Raw genomic sequence first — 16665 nt, 5'->3', positions numbered from 1 at the left:
CTTCTTCACCTTAATGCCTCCAGGCACTCAGATTATGAACAGAAATAAGCAAAAATGTATAGCCTATAAGCCTAATAGATCTAACTACAGTCTTCATTCAAAGCTTCAGTGAATTTAATGAAGACATTCTTCTTACCCAGCTTGGCAAAGTCACAGACAAGAAAATAACCTCCCTCAGGCACAGTGGGCGTCATGCCAACAGAGTTGAGAAAGCTGCAGATGAAGTCTCGTTTCTTTTGCAGGGAGCTTGACAGGCTGTTCCAGTATCCCTCAGGGTCCTCTATTCGTTCCATTTCCTTTTCTAAGCCCACTGCTATCGCTTCCTGGAAAGTGGGCATAGCCACAAGAAAGAAGACTTTTAAATGAATGCCTTCCATTTAATTGTTGCCCTTTTTTCATAAGCACAAAAACAATACTTCATTCAAGTAAGCTGCACATAACCATGAGCATCCACACACACAGTAAGCATTACCATTGTAGAAATGCTTGTTGCACTTTTCTTTTTTTTAAGGAAAATGTCTGCTGCTACAAACAATTATTCCATCAGGGAAGTAAAATATCCTTACGATAATACGACAATGCTTGGCAACAAGGCTTTTACAGTTAGCTCATAGAGCTTGGAGGGTGTACTGCACAGCTGCATGCATGCCTGCTTTTGCAGGCACGCCATTCCTAATCACTGTGTGTTGCATGCCGTTTTTCTCAGGAATTGGACAATCATGCCAGCTTGCTGTTTGTACTCGCACTGTGTTTCAGAGGTGCTTGAAATGTGGCTGTATACATTTTATCATTATTCTTCCATCTTGCTCCCACATATTCTCCAGTTTGTCATTCTCACTCACTGCACTGACAAGAAAGCATACCAGTAAGAACCCAAACCACACCATTGGTCACACCAAAATTATCAACCTCTCCTGCAGAAGAGAGTTGTCATACACAGTACTTCACAAAAAATTTTAACATGTGCATTCATACTAGACTTGAACAGGGCATCGAAAGTGCCCAAAAATATGAATTTAGAAAAGAAATGTAATTTTATTACATTTTACTTCACCTGCAGTTGAAAAGCTAATTAACACACCTTTTGCCTTGCGCTAAATCCCGATAGAATTTAATCTTTTGCACAGTCTGACGCATGACATCACCATGCGGCAAGTGTGGAGTTCACAAGCAACCAGACTGGGCATGACCTGCAGTCCACAAACGCATTTGGGAACTTGTGACGTAGTGCGTGGTTTTACCACTGCACCTTTCAAATGCACAAACAAATTTGCCACACTCCTAGAGGCAGGCAGGCCACACACTGGCACATCATTTTCGATAAGCCACTGCCGCTGCCAGCAAAGCATGCATGTGCACATTGTCTTGACCTTCTGAGAAGGTGCAATACCATGGCAACTGGGATGCCCGCTCACATGGAAATTCTGGCTCGTATAGCTTGAATGATTCAAATAATACAACAATATAGATGAAAGAATAATAAAGACATCCTGGTAATGTGAACTGAAAGTTCTGACTCAATCAAAACAGCTTTGCCATTAGGCCTGCTCAGCAGTCAAATGGCATTCGGAAAGGCGACAAATCATTACCATGAGGGGAGCCAACCCGCAGTGGTGGCTTAGCAGCTATGGTATTGTGCTGCTAAGCATGACATCGTGGGATCAAATCCCGGTCGTGGCGGCCACATTTTAATGGGGGGCGAAATGCGAAAACGCCCATGTCCCATGCATTGGGGGCACATTAAAGACCCACAGGTGGTCGAGATTTCTGGAGTCCTGCACTATGGCACACCTTATTATCACATCGTGGTGTTGGCATGTAAAATCCCAGAATTTAATTTTGAGAGGCGAGCCAGTTCCACTGTCTACAACCAATGATCTTCACAACATGGTAGCACTACACTGGAACAGTGTCCAAATTTTAAGTCACCATTATACACTGGCCCTATAAGCCTATGGCAGTGCAGCGACAAAGACTAAATAATTAACAGGAAGCTGTAGCTCGGCACCAACTCCGATGCCGCCTATTCAAATACAGTAGAACCTCGTTCATATATTTCAGAAGAAAAAAAATTCGAGAAGTAACTTACTAACCAGGAAAACGTATGATCCGAAGTAACTAAAAATTTGACAGAGTCAACTAATTTTGACATCTACGTAATGCCAAGCGTTGCGCAGGTGGTGCTCCGGCAGCCGTTGACCCGTTTTGTTGTTTTCCGTTTTGTTGTTTGCGTGGTGTTTTAAGAGGGCGACGGGAATTCAAAACAAAAATCGAGTTGATGGGCGACGCCGGATGCCGCCAAAGCGAAATGTGATGCCCTCATCACGTCGCCTGCAGCAGGGAATGGCAGCGTGTTTGGATTATCGCCTACTAAAAGCGTGCAGTACGCTACCAATGGCACAACACACTACGCATCATGCGCTGTAAAACAGATAGGTCAAGACACGTATCGCAATGGGTTTAACGGAGAGAGCTGTGAATGCAGCGTGTGATGACCCGGGCAGAGATTTGCTGGTACCGGAATAAGAAACTGCGGATGCCGTCATTTTACGAGCGGCTATACAGGGTGTCCCAGCTAACATTAGAAAGAGTTTAAAAATATGCCGATGCACTCGAAGACAACGCAACCAAATGCATGTTGCTGACTATTCTATGAAGTAAGGCACACTATTTTTGTATTCTGCTTAATTGCATAATTAGTCAATATTAATTAACCAACTTCGGAAGCAACAAAGTTAGGCAAAAAATTCCAATGAGAATGAGCGCTTTGCAGAACATCCGATTAAACAGTTTATAACTTTCTGTCTATAAGGTATCAGTGTTATTGCGCTTACTGCAGATGCCCGCGAAGTACAAAAAATACCACACGACATATCCGCTTGCACGCCATGATTGCAGCGCTCTCAAACTTTCCGCGTACAAACGAACATAGTGCCTAGCAGGGTGTGCTGCCGCTTAAAAGGCGACAAGGCAGAGGCGAAGGCGTCGGCTGCACAATTTACGCCAACGATGTGCTTCCCTCATGGCTGTTCATCATGATAGCAATAGGCAGACGCAGCGGCAGCACACCCGGCTAAATACTATGTTCGTTTGTGCGCGGAATGCTTGGTAGCAGTGCAATCATGATGCACAAGTGGGCATGTCACGTGGTGCTTTTTTGTATTTCGCGGGCATCCGCAGTAAGCTGAAAAACACTAATACTTACTAGATAGAAAATGATTACTCGGACGTTTTGCAAACCGCTCTGCAACTTCCTAATCGGAATTTTTTGGCCTAATTTCATTGCTTCAGAAGTTGGTTAAATATTGTCGACTAATTATACAATTAAGCAAAATACAAAAAATAATGAGACACACTACATACAAAAGTGAGCAACATGCATTTGGTCGCGTCGTCTTAGAGTGCATCGGCATATTTTTAAACTCTGGCTAAAGTTAGCTGAAACACCCTGTATATACGGTTCTCGATCGTGCGCGCCTCATGCATTTTTTTCGTTTACATGGTATCTAGCGGCCGGAAAACATATCATACAATCACAGTTTGGCGACATACTGAACATTGGTGCCAAAAAATAGTGTTTTCTGGGAATGTACGAATTGGTAAAAAATGAGCGTAATTCTATCTGGTCATTTCTTTGTGTTCTCATTTCCGAACATTGGCGCAGGGAAAACGTACGTAACGGGAACGTATCACTGAGGTTCTACTGTACATGCAAAATGCAGAAATGCTTTTCTGAGGACCCCTGGGCTAATTGTAATGAAATTTGCAGCATTTGACAGAAAACATTGAATTATATTGACTGTTGGTAGCAGAATTTCGATATATTGCCTGAATTATAAAATTGCCAAAAATTGTTCTTTGAAAGAAGTCAAAGGCCTGCACAGTACACACAGCACAGTCACACTATAAGCTGGAGAAGCGGCTCTATAGGAGCTTTCGCACCACGCACTACAGGGTCTTTGTGGCGAAGTCTGTTCGCGCCGTTTTCACGAGAAGGATCTGAACTGTCTGCCCAGCGTCGGCAACAAGCTGCTGCTTGTCCTGCTCTCTGCACAGCGGTCTGCTGAGCCCAATGTTGCCTGGTTGCAGCCACGCGCATAGTTCTACGATTCACTTCTTCAGCAGCAATTCGTACCTTGCTAGGAGGCAACATAACGTGTACCAAAGAGTAAACACAGGTATACAGACTACGTGGCGCACATATCACATCCCTTGATCGTGGCATGATATGCTGCTGCTGATGACGATGATAATGATGGTTTATTGGAATCTCCTTCGAAACTGGGTGGTGACAAATAGCCACCTAGCCTGCTTGAGTTAACCAGGTCCAGTTACGTGCAGCAAGCAACTGCTGTATGCAATTCCTACATGTTGGGACACCTGGTGGAATATAACGGAACTGCAATGCAAAGTTTGTATGTGTCAACACGACACGCACGCATGTCACCTCGCATGTAAAATCACATGTCAAATGGCACAATACGATGCTAATGATGATGATTTAATGGCATTTTCTTTGAAATGGAACAGACAGACAAAGAACTTTAATGAGGTCCTGAGAAGCACCAAACTTAGAGCAGCACCGCGGGCCGCTCCCACATCGGAACGGGGAGGCCTAGCTTCACTGCTGCATCGTGGGCTCTCTGGACAGCCCAGAGTTGTGGGAGAAGCTCGGAACTCTTGATGGCAGAGCTCCACTTCTCCTTGGTGACTTGATTGGGTCCTCGTAATGAGGGGCTCTGCCAGAGCATGTGGTCTAAGCTGCTAACCAACCCGCGGTCCGGGCAAGAAGACTCGAAGTTGTCCGGAGCAATAATGCTGAGGAAAGCTAAACTGCGATATGACCTAGTCTGCAACATTCCTAGTGTGATCGCCTGAGACGTGGAGAGTTTACCGTGCGGAGGCGGAAAAGCCCGCCTGCCCATTTGATAGTGCTTGGTGCTTCGTTAAAGGTGAATAAAATGTGTTTCAATTCCCCGTACCCATCCTGCAGATCAGCGTCTTCCCCGGCATGGAGGGTTAGAGCACACGCCCTAGAGTGAGCAGTAGCATTGAGGTTGGTGAGGGAATCTAGCTGAGAATCGATATGTGCTGAAAACCAAACAATCGTGTGTGGGGATATAATCTTATTGTCGAGAATTTTAGAGGCTTCAATGGAAATAGAGCCAGAAGCAAAGGCCCTAGCTACCGATCTAGAGTCTGCGTAGATTTGCGATCTACTATCGTCTAGGAGGGCGAGAGCTATGGCCGCCTGCTTGGCCCTCAAGGGAGTAGAATCTTTGAAAGATGTGGAATTGAGGATCGAACCCCTGTGATCAATGACAATGGCAGTGAACCTGGTCGAACGGCCATACTGGGCAGCATCTACGAAGCAAGCCGAGCGAGGTTCGTCCCTAGCATGTCTTGAGAAGCGCGACAGCCCTGGCCCTGTGCCTGCCGACATTGTGCTGTGTATGAACGTTGCGAGGAAAAGGAGAGGTCTGAATGCTGGCCCTTGGGGCGTCAGAGAGCTGATGTCGCCGCTCCACAACGAGCGTGGAGTTGAGGCCGAGTACGGCCAAAATCTTCCTTCCGGCCGGCATAGATGACAGCCAAGCTACCTGGGCAGATTCCTGTGCACCGATGATCTCTTCCAGGGTGTTGTGAACCCTTAGCTACATGAGTCGCTCGGTGCTGGCTTGCATGGGAATGGCCAGCACCCTCTTTATGCTCTTTCGAATTAGAGGTGAAAAACCATCACCTAGCCCACTTGAATTAATCAGGTATGCCATACATGTCTTTCATTACATCAGTACTTATACATCTCCATAATCTTTTTCTTCCTTAAGACTTCCCTACCAACCTTGTACTGCTACTTATGCAACTGCTAGGAGGTGCCACCTGGTGTAATGATGTGCAACTGCAATGCAAAGGGTGCATGTATAGACGCTACGCGGCGCACATCTCGCATCGCAAGGCAAGTGGCACAATACAATGATAATGATTTAATGGCATCCCCTTTGAAACGCGGCGGTGACAGCCACCTAGCCAGCTTGATTTAATCAGGTGCATAATACATTTTCTAGCATTCTTGTATACATCTCCTTAAACATTTTTCTTTCCTAAACCTTCTTAACTGCCTTGTACCACTACCTGTGCATCTGCTACATGACATTCTACCTGGTGTAATAATATGCAAGTGCAATGCAAAATATGCACGCATTGACACGATGCGGCGCGCATGTGACATCGCATGTCTCCTCACGCGCTAGGACGCGTTTATAGGGCATTTTCCCACGGAATGTCAGCAAGCGCTGGCGCGGCTGAGTTATAGAGTAGCTGACTCGCACGCAGCGGGCCTGGGTTCAATCCCAGTGGGAATACCCCCCCCTCCCCCTCCCCTGCCGATAGCTTCTATGGACACCGGCGGCGGTGGACACCATTGCGAACCGCTACAGCTATTGGAATGTGCCTATAACAGCTTATGCTGTAAAAATTAACCAACGATTAAGATACTCCCTAATGCAGAATTTGAGCGCAGCACTATTTGTGTTTTCATTTCACACTATATGGGCTGGCACGGACAATCTGTCTCATGCGACATGTTGCAGATGGAGCAAAGCGCGGTGGAACTGCCTGGCTAATCTGGAAATAGTGAGAGTCAGCAAGTGGGTGATGTGTGGCCGTGATTCACAGCAGCCGCCGCCAACAGACCCCCAGACGACGTGCGCTACCCTGGCACCATCGTCGCCGCACTACGCTTTTCTCACATTTTCACCATACCCTCCTCCGCTTTCCGTCTCATGGTTCAACACCCTCTAGACTAGCTAGAAGGTGTTGCATGCTTATGCTGCACCCTCCTCTCTGCTTTCCTTCTCACATCTTTCATCTTTCACTGTGCTCGTTCGCTCGGTTACGCTGCCAATGCTCGCCACAGGAACGGGCGCCTAGCTGCGCTCTAAAAATAGAAGCACGAACTTTACAAATCCGCAACTCTGCACCAAGAACAGATATCGCAGTGTATTTGAGAGCCATGGTTGACACATTAAATTTGGCCGCTTTAGTACTATTTGATGCAATTTACAGAACTGTGATATGGTTTTTCATTGCTGAGTTAGAGTTTCATTTTCTGAAAATTTTCGATTTTCAACTATTTTTATTCAAATATCGACAGCCTAAATAAAATATTCGCTCCAACAGGCACTAGATATTAACTTTTTCTTTAAATGCAACGAACCTCATCAAATGTGGTGAAGTGGTTGCCTAGAAAAACGATTTCTCCTTTCCCATGTATTTAGATAGGAGCCCCCCCCCCCCCGCCTGAGTTAAAACTCATGTCCACAAAATTGGCCAGCTACTGCATTAACAAATGTTAGATTTGGATGCACAGTGCACTATGAAACTAAACCTGTTTTGTTGATCTAGATAAATAAACCACCAGTAAATCAATGTAAAAAATGGCCATAGTGAAAATATTCTTCCAGTGCACGTCCTATATGGGATTGACAACAGAGAACATTCTGCACAACAAATAGCTTTGGCTCCAATGTTACTTTCTGCAGAAAAGAAGGACAGCAGCTCACAGATACAAACACTATACTGGGGGTGTGTAAATACTTGCATTTCACTGAATCGAACTGAACAGTGAACAATTGAATAATTCGATTCGTGAATCGAATACCTACTATTTCATTTTTCAAACATTCGGTGTAGAGACCCGTGCTGTTCTGCATATGTCGCATGCGCCGCGGTACCCTTCATGCTCACTGCCATGCAAGCAAGCGCCTATTTTCGACGCAAAAGGAACCCCGAGTGTGCCGCGGAAGGGCCGCCCCGTCCCAGCTGACATGGTCACGGACTTTGGTTCTGCGAAAGCTTCTGTCATGCCGCATATGCTCCCCGATGTTACGCAGCACCCAACGCCGCAATTCGCAGGCACGTCGGCCAGGGCCGCCTCTGTCGGTACAAAGTTCGTCCCGGGACTGATCGAAATGCTAACGCAACCCGAACAGAGAGAATGCCAACAATAAAAGTGCTGGTTTTGGAAAGTGTGAAAGCACAGGCGTAGATTGAGCCGGTTAACTTACACAAAGCACACAGTTCTTGTTGGATACGTAAGCGGCAATGAACGTAATGCCGCTTCAACATTCGTCAACCTACCGTACACATGATCGCGGGTGCGATCACTGATAAGCCGATCGTGCCACATGAACTTGCCGTAACCCTACCCATTTCAGAATCTTTGACAGGAGGCAGATCATGCTGAACCCGACAATGAAACAGGGCCTGCTCTTTACCATTTGCGCTGAACGCAGTCGACCAGCACAGTGCAAACGAAGACTGCGCACAGAGTGATGAACGAGTCATGTGAAGCACAATTTGCGCTTTCGTCTGTCATGCTGATTAGCCTTACGGCAACCCACCTGCTACAAAGATGGGAAAGCCCAGCCATTCCGTATTTTGGAGAAAAGCTAGAAAGCAAAACTTTCATTCAAGTAAAAGATATTGCCGTAAAACACAGGGCAACCATTAGACTGAGAATCTCACTGGTATGTACAACATAACGTCACTAATTCTTTAGCTTCATGGGGAGAAAAAGCAATTGATATTATTCAACAGCCATTCTATAGATATTTTGTTTTTTCCAGACCTTCATATATTAACATTGAGCTGTAATCAGTGCTGGCATACCAATTTGGAGTTCCCTTTAAAAAGAGTGGACTGTACTGTATGCCTTGATTTCTATCTACTGATAGCTTGCTACATTTTTGTTATGCAATGCTAGGAGACTCCCGAGCATGTGCAGCACCGTGTTTTCTTGCCCAAAGTTTGTAAGCATTACATTTCGTGCAGGGCTTTACTCCCTTCACTGGAGGGAGGGGGCGAGGCTTATATGGCAGCGACCAGTATAGCACACGCGTACATAGACACACTCGTATATATATAATTATATATATAAAAGCAAAGAATAAAAGCCAACTTAAATCAGTGTAATGAAGCCAACTTTCTCTATAAATAAACAAATTTTTTTGGGTGTTCTGCAAATAAATACATTATTCTGCACGTATTTTGGGCATTCAATTAATGTGCCGATTCAATCAAGCATTTGGGAAAAACTGGGCATTCTGGAAACTTTTTTTTTTTAATAATAACTCTGGAGGTAAAGGGTACGAGATATGTGAACTCAAAGCAAATTAGTCTAGCTGCAACACCAAACATTAGTTGCCTTGCTTCATTGACAACCTCAGGCACTACAACAATATATTTTATGGTTTCACACCTACTTACCTACAAAAGTGGATGAAGATGGTTCTTTGGTACAACACAGTATTCATAACGCACTACTAAATTAATGAAAATTACCTAGAAACCTAGAGAAACCAAGGTGAACCTTCACTAATTCAGGAGCAGGTAGCTTCATGGTCAGGCGGCTTATGAAAGAGTATACTGTGCAAAGAATTTTAGTCGAACAAGGGTGGCGACTATCATGTTCAGTGCCTCAGGGAAATGCATGCAGTAGTACGACAATACCTGTTTTGTGTTTTTTCTCATGCCACATCAACCTATTAATCGTGATTAAACCCTTAACAAAAAAAATTCACATGATTCGATTCCCACGCACCATGGGAATCTATGTAAGCTAAGCTTTCTGTGCTGTTTGCTTTGATTGACAGTAATTAGCGGTGATGTTGACGGCGAAAGTTTAATTCCTTCAACTTTTAGTCTAACCCGAGAATGGTGAGTTGATATTAAACGTTACCTTGCGTGCACCACTGCTGTTTGTCTGCATAGTACACAGAACACACAGGGAGAGGTGCTTGCTTGAGGCGTTGTTGTGCACCATATTTCATAACCTTCGATAGGGTTGAGCCTTACATGGCACATCGCATCGGGGCAGAAGCATTAAGCTTGAATTGGATTATGGAGCTGTACATGCCAAAACTACAATCGGATAATGAGGCAGGCCGTAGTGGCTCACTCCGGATTAATTTTGGCACCGTGGTGTTCTTTAATGTGTCCCAAAATCGAATTACCCGTGCATTTTCTATTTCGCCACCGTCGAAATGCGGCTGCCACGGTCGGGATCAAATCCACGACCTCTAGCAATTCTATAGCCGCAAAGCTACCGCGGCGGGCACAGAAGTCTTGATTTGACAATGCACCGCTACCGTAGTATCGCCTGGACCCTGCGGTGCACTTTAATTAATGCGGCTCTGCTTCTGCACACTCTCCATAATTTGTTCGTTGATATATTTGCATGGTGTTTATTTTTCATAAATAGCAGGAATGTACCATACCATACCTTTAACTTAGGCTTATCCAGTTTCCCCGCAACAACTGTCATAGAATACTTGGGTTTCCTTGCCTTCTCACATCACCTCCCCCCTCCCCCTTTTATGAGAACAGCCTCTTCTCCTCCCTCCTCTCTACAGTTCTATGTCCCCTCTGGACTCGCACGTTAGTAGAGCGGGAAGTTTCTGCAATGCTTTTGAGGGTGGTCACGGATAATTACAGCTGTCAAGAGGCTAATGTGGTGACACCCAGGGAGCTCCAGAGGGCATTGTGCACATTCGACGCGGCGTGGTCCAAGCAAGTTTCTCGCCTCGCTGTTCCTCTCCGACTCGCTCCTGTCATGTATACACGTGCTCTGAACCACCCCCCGACGTGGTGTACCAGACAGCAGCAGCCACAGCAGCAGCAGCAGCCACAGCAGCAGCAGCAGCAGCAGCAGTGGGAAAGTCGAAGGAAGAGGCAAAGAAAGCTTCCCTTTAAAATACTAGTTTGGTGAAATATAGTAAAATTATTTTATCATAATTCACGGACCTTTGAAGACTGTGCTCTGTAAAGGCACTGTGAAAAGGCACTCTGCTCTATATTTACATCAAGAATGATCAGTGTCACAGAAAAATCAATATATTTTTAAGTTTACTCACAAATTATTTGCGTTACAGGGGAAGAAATTTCGGCTGCTGTGATACAGTGCATCATTGAGTGGGTGGCACTGCTCTATGCAGGCCCGAATAATTGCGCAGGCCCAAGAAATTAGGCTCCGAAAAGTCAGTTGGCAACTATTCGTATTCCTTTGAAATCAGTTTTGTCCTAAACTGAACAGAAATCAAAAGTGATATTGGTGTCAATATGAAAATCGTAAACACGGTAAAAGAAATCTGGCATTTAACAATAAGGTCATAAATGTTTGCAGGCATGAATAAAACTAAGAGCAATGCGCCATGGAAGCAAGGAAGTTGGGCAAGCACAATGAACCCAAGTGTGGGTCAGGGACCTAAGACAGCTATCATCATCAGCAGCAGCAGCCTGTTTTATGTCCACTGCAGGACGAAGGCTTCGCCCTGCAATCTCCAATTACCCCTGTCCTGCGCCAACCGATTCCAACTAGTGCCGGCAAATTTTCTAATTTCGTCGCACCACCTAGTCTTCTGCCGTCCTCTACTGCGCTTCCCTTCTCTTGGTACCCATTCTGTCACCTTAATGGTCCAACGGCTATCTAATCTGTGCATTACATGACCTGCCCAGCACCATTTTTTTTCTCTTAATGTCGGCTATACCCCATTTGCTCTCTTATCCAAACCGCTCTCTTTCTGTCTCTTAATGTTATGCCTAGCATTCTTCGTTCTATTGCTCTTTGCGCGGTCCTTAACTTGTTCTCAAGCTTCTTTGTCAGTCTCCAAGTCTCTGCCCCATATGTCAGCACTGGTAAAATGCACTGATTGTACACCTTTCTTTTCAATGATAATGGTAAGTTTTCAGTCAGGAGCTGACAATGTCTGCCGTATGCGATCTAACTCGGACAGCAGTACACATGTCTAAACAGTGCATCATGTCGACTAAATTTTTTCTCACCCATTGTTTACTATCATGCTGCTGTTAATGTCTGCCTTGGAGGCAAGGAAGTTGGGCAAGTACAATGAACTCAAGTGCAGGTCAGGGACCTAAGACAGTACTTTACATGTCTAAACAGTGCCTCATGTTGACTGCATTTTTTTTCTCACCCTTTGTTTATTTTCATGCTGCTATTATTGTCTGCCCCCAAACATGCACATCTACCTCAATTTCTCGCCTGCCCAAAGAAAGAGAAATGGAAGGATGGAACTGTCAACCTACCTGGAGAAGTGTGCTGAGAGTGTAGATGCAGTTCTGATGAATGAGCTGCAGCCCTTTCAGCAAGTGCTGAGGACCGTAGGCCCAACCAACCTGCACACACATTGCAGGTGCTGCAATCTCACATCAACTCAAAGCATACACAAACTTATACACTGTTTCACACTTAGTAGGCAACTCTGCGCAAGCTGCGAAACTAAGTATAGTGCGATCATAGAAGTCGCACTCCACACATCTTGCAGTGTAGTCTTTGATCTGCAACGCTTTATACAAAATAACTACTTCATATATTGCAACTCGTGAATATAAGCTTACATCATATAATATATTTGTGCAGTTTTGTGCTTCAAGTTCACTGCATACTATGTTTTAGTCGCGAGTGAAAGTGGTGTGTTGTGGCCCCTGGTCACAAAAACGTACAACTCAACTCAGCTGATGGTTAACAGGTTCATATCTGCAGCACTATCCACATAATTATGTCCCATTTTGTGACATTGAAATAAGTCATAAATTGTTACATGGAAAAGAAGTGGCTCGCAGGCCTATATGGGGAATGGGGCAAATATGAGGGAAACAGGAACATTACAAACGATGGTCAATCTCCACCTAGCGTGTGAAGTCTCAAAGGAACAGCAGCGTCATGCAGGCTCAACCATATTTGTTGGGTATTGTCCAGTGTCACCAAACTGGCGGTATCCCTGAATTTTTTTTAGTACATGTACAAAAATACGCCCTGATAGATTCTATTTGTTTTAGGTGGTTAATTTGTATATGTCGAACACAGCAGTATATGAACTAAAGTGCATGTCTCTTGTTCCAGTTCTATTTTATTTTCTTGGGTGCCATCTCACCCAAAGTGCAGCCAAAGTGTGAGCCTACGTGCTGGTTGTTCTTATTGTATGTTATTTTTCTTCTGTTCAATGTTACCCCTGAGACAGTGGTTGCGAGTGTCCCCATGTGCCCTGCTAAGTTGTTAACCAGTCGGTACATGAAAGCTTAAAAAGGGGACCAGCAGGCCTACCTATTCAGTCTGCTTTGGGTGAAACGCTGCCAAGCACTCTCCGGAACCCCAGCTGTGTATACCAGATTCCCCCGATGAGACTGCGACCCCAGAAGCACCATAGTCTTCAAGGGTCACTCTTTATGCATCATTTTGAATGGACTGTCTCTGCTCACCTGGTCACTGGACGCCCGTTTCTTTTTTAGCTCTCTTTTGCTAGCTGTAACCAGTAGCCCACAAGTTCCCGCTTCTCAATCCTAATTGTCAAATTGTATGATGCATTAATTAGTGTAGCCTTTCTATGTTGTCTCAACTGTCATGTAACTATGTCTTAGTGATTGTAATAACTGCTTTTACTGACAGATAAACTTGCTCTCTTTCTGTTCAGGTGACTGTGACCCATTCGCTGTGTTTGCTACCGGCTATGCTGCGTATCAGTTGCGTACCCCCCCCCCTGTCATTTCTCAGTGGCAACCCTGTGCCCACACTGAGCTTGTGACATCCATTGTTTAAAGGTACTAATGTGCAGCTTGAAGTACCTCTGCCTGATGTTTTTTGCAACAGGTTTTTTTGTAACAGGGACACTCCCATAACATATGTTTATTCATCGTTTGAGTGTCTGTGTGGCCCGTCGAGCAGGTGACCGTTGTTATAGGGGCAGCGTCATAGTTCAATGAGTCCTCAGCTTCATAAGCGTCCATGCTAGTGCTGTCCGATTCCTTGCTATTATAGTCCAAGGTGTTATGGCACGGGCTTTTTTGTAAAGGTGCCACTTGGCCAACGCATCCTCTGCAAGAGCAAGCCAGTGTGTGCGTTATGGACTAGCACTTGGCTGCTGTGTGGTAGGTTTGGCAGTGGCTGGTGGTCATTCGTACAAATTTGTGCTGCCAGAGCAAATGCCAGCTCCCCTTCTGTTTGGCTGCAGTGATGCGTTCAGCTTGGTCTGGGTCATGCTTTACAGGTAGGATATGGAGAGCCGAGACAGAGCAATTCATTGCGTTGTTGTCAGCCGCATCCGTGCTATCTAAATCAATGGAAACAGGTTTTTTAAATATAGGACTTAACCAATGCGATAATACTTTCTTTACTATTCGTTCTTTCAGCTCAGCAGACACTAGATGGTCAAGTAGCCGTCACAGTCTTTTTGCTAATGAAGTAAGATCAGTTATTTACCTTTTCATTACTGTTTTTTATGCCAATATTGCAATGGCAGTATTGGAGGAGGACGCCACAGGAGGCAAAAGCAATTTGCATGATTTTAAAAACGTCATCCGTTGTTGAGATATTAGTTGATGAAAATTCACTTTTTGTCGCTCTGATACCGAAACTGGGTGCGACACAGTGTAGCACACAGCGCTCAACAACACAGCAGTGGAAGCACTGCACATGTTATTCTCGGTGCTCTCAAGACAAAGAGCAGCTCACTGCAATGACTTGCTGAGGCATCCAATCTGTTGTTGCACATTTGTACCACAAGTGTTGGTAGCTTGAGGAGACATGATTTTCGCAAGATACAACAATAAGAGGTGAGGCACAGGTGGTAAAGCCATTGATGCAAAGAAACCAAACAAGGAAGGAAGTTTCACAGTTCTTCAGGCACTCTTCATGCATCCAATTTCAGTATCGGAGCGACAAAAGGCAAATTTTTTTCAATGAATATCTCAACAACAGATGGCATTTGTAAGACAATGTTAACTTCTTTTCCCTCCTGTGGCGTCCTCCTCCAATACAGTAATACCTCGTTAACTCTAACTTGCATATCTCGAAATTTTCCGCGGCACCAAACCATTTCCTATAAGTCCCATGTATTTGTTGCCCTTTATCTCGAAGTATTTTTGGGCCAAAATGCGGATATCTCAAAATCTTGACTGAGAGTGGAACGAAAATTCTGCCACCGGACCGTTTCACAAGATTGGTGCAATGCTGCCATCGATAGCAAGATGGCTAAGAACAACAGGAATGTTCTGTTCATTGTGGATGATTGCCCAAACCATGGCAAAATAGATAACTTGGAGGCAGTGACTGTAGAGTTTCTGCCGGCGAACATGACCTCTGTGCTACAGCTGATGGATCAAGGTGTGATTGAAGTTGCCCGCAAGATCTACAGAAAGAGCCTGCTTCATAGAATTCCATTATCATATGAAAACAGCGAAGGGTACGAAGTTGACTTGCTCGGAGCAGTACCGTACATCTCCTCTGCAGCACTTGGCAGCAAGTTTGTGCAGCGGCTATCGCCAGCTGCTTTGTGCATGCGGTATTTTCACGTGCCGCCAGTTTGCCAGAGGCGGATACAGATGAATCCACAGATTGTGAGGAACTCTGCCAAGAGGTGATAAAGCTTACCGGTAATGGTGTCACCGAAAGCGACATGACCTTTCACGAGCACACGCTATGCGAGCAGGATGTGCCGGTGACAGGAGAACGTACGGATGCTGAAATCATTGAAATGGCCACAAACTGAGAGGACGGTGAAGACGATGGCGACAACGATGAACCACCTCAAGAGGTGCCGACACCTGCCGAAACGAGGAATTCATTGCGCTTGCTGCGAAATAAGGTTGAGAGCAGCGGTGGGGAAGATTCGCTCATGTGATGCGTCAAGCAGCTAGAGGACACCTTCCTAGGCCCGAGTGCAACCGCAAAGCAGACCAGCACTACACAGTTTTTTTCTGCTGAATAAAATGGCAGTGCTGCAAAACCCAGTCAATTAACGTCTCTTGTATGTTACTTCTTTTTTTCTTTCTAACCTTTATGAAAAGCAAGATTAGAAGCTGCTGTTGAAGAGCTGGTAAGTAGATTATTTTGGAAAGAACCCGATTTTTCACGGCATTTTGCGCAACTTTCCTTATCTCAAAAATTCGCTTATCTCGAAATATTTCTTGGATTTACTACTTCGAGTTAACGAGGTATTACTGTACTGCCTTTGCAAGATTACCATTAAAACATGTGATTGGCAAATTAACTAAACAACCTTAGTTAATTATCAAATGGTCTGAGATGGCTGCTCAACCATCAAGTGTCTGCCATGCTGAAAGGACGAATAGTGAAGAAAGCATCACCGCATTGGTCAAATTCTAGTTATTAAAAATCTGTTTCCATTAAAAGGCCCCTCACCAGGCCACATAGAAAATTCCAGTTGTATGCTGGAAGTTGTTATGTGCCCTCTAGGTAGCGTTCTACAGCAAGACTTTTCCAAATTGGTTCATTAATAGCATAGTTAGCAATACTCAGCACCACAAATCTATAATTGAAATTCCTTCCCTGTGTTCTCCCATGCCGGAGCTCGAGGATCATGTGATGCATTAGTCATGGGCCCCGCATTCATTTGTTTTGTTTTTGTTTTTCCTTGCTTTCTTGCTACGCAGTGCACTTCCACTGATGGTGTCGCGCGCAAGCTGTTGCGTTAGCCTCGTTTTGCCCAGTGTACAAATTTGCACACTGTGTACGAGAACACCTGACTAGCATTATAAGTCAGTGCTACACGAACATTAAGAAAGAGACACAGAGCATGATTTTGCGTTGGAGCACAGGGGAAAATGACATATAGTTTCAGTGTTTGCGTGCAC

At 44.9% G+C, this 16665-nt stretch overlaps 1 protein-coding gene across 4 annotated transcripts in view; it reads right to left on the bottom strand.

The window, feature by feature from the left end:
* Positions 1 to 16665, bottom strand: part of Kyat (Kynurenine aminotransferase) — a 123603-nt gene that overhangs the window by 15013 nt on the left and 91925 nt on the right. For all 4 annotated transcript variants that reach the window (XM_055063001.2, XM_050194587.3, XM_050194588.3 and 1 more), the window contains 2 exons: positions 12103 to 12192; positions 137 to 323 (listed from right to left, as the gene is read on the bottom strand). In XM_055063001.2, coding sequence (XP_054918976.2) covers positions 137 to 323; positions 12103 to 12192 — 277 coding nt within the window. The remainder of the gene's footprint in view (positions 1 to 136; positions 324 to 12102; positions 12193 to 16665) is intronic.

The sequence above is a fragment of the Dermacentor andersoni genome, chromosome 1 (assembly GCF_023375885.2).
Source record: "Dermacentor andersoni chromosome 1, qqDerAnde1_hic_scaffold, whole genome shotgun sequence".
Lineage (NCBI taxonomy): Eukaryota > Metazoa > Arthropoda > Arachnida > Ixodida > Ixodidae > Dermacentor > Dermacentor andersoni.
This window is presented reverse-complemented; position numbering and strand designations above follow the sequence as displayed.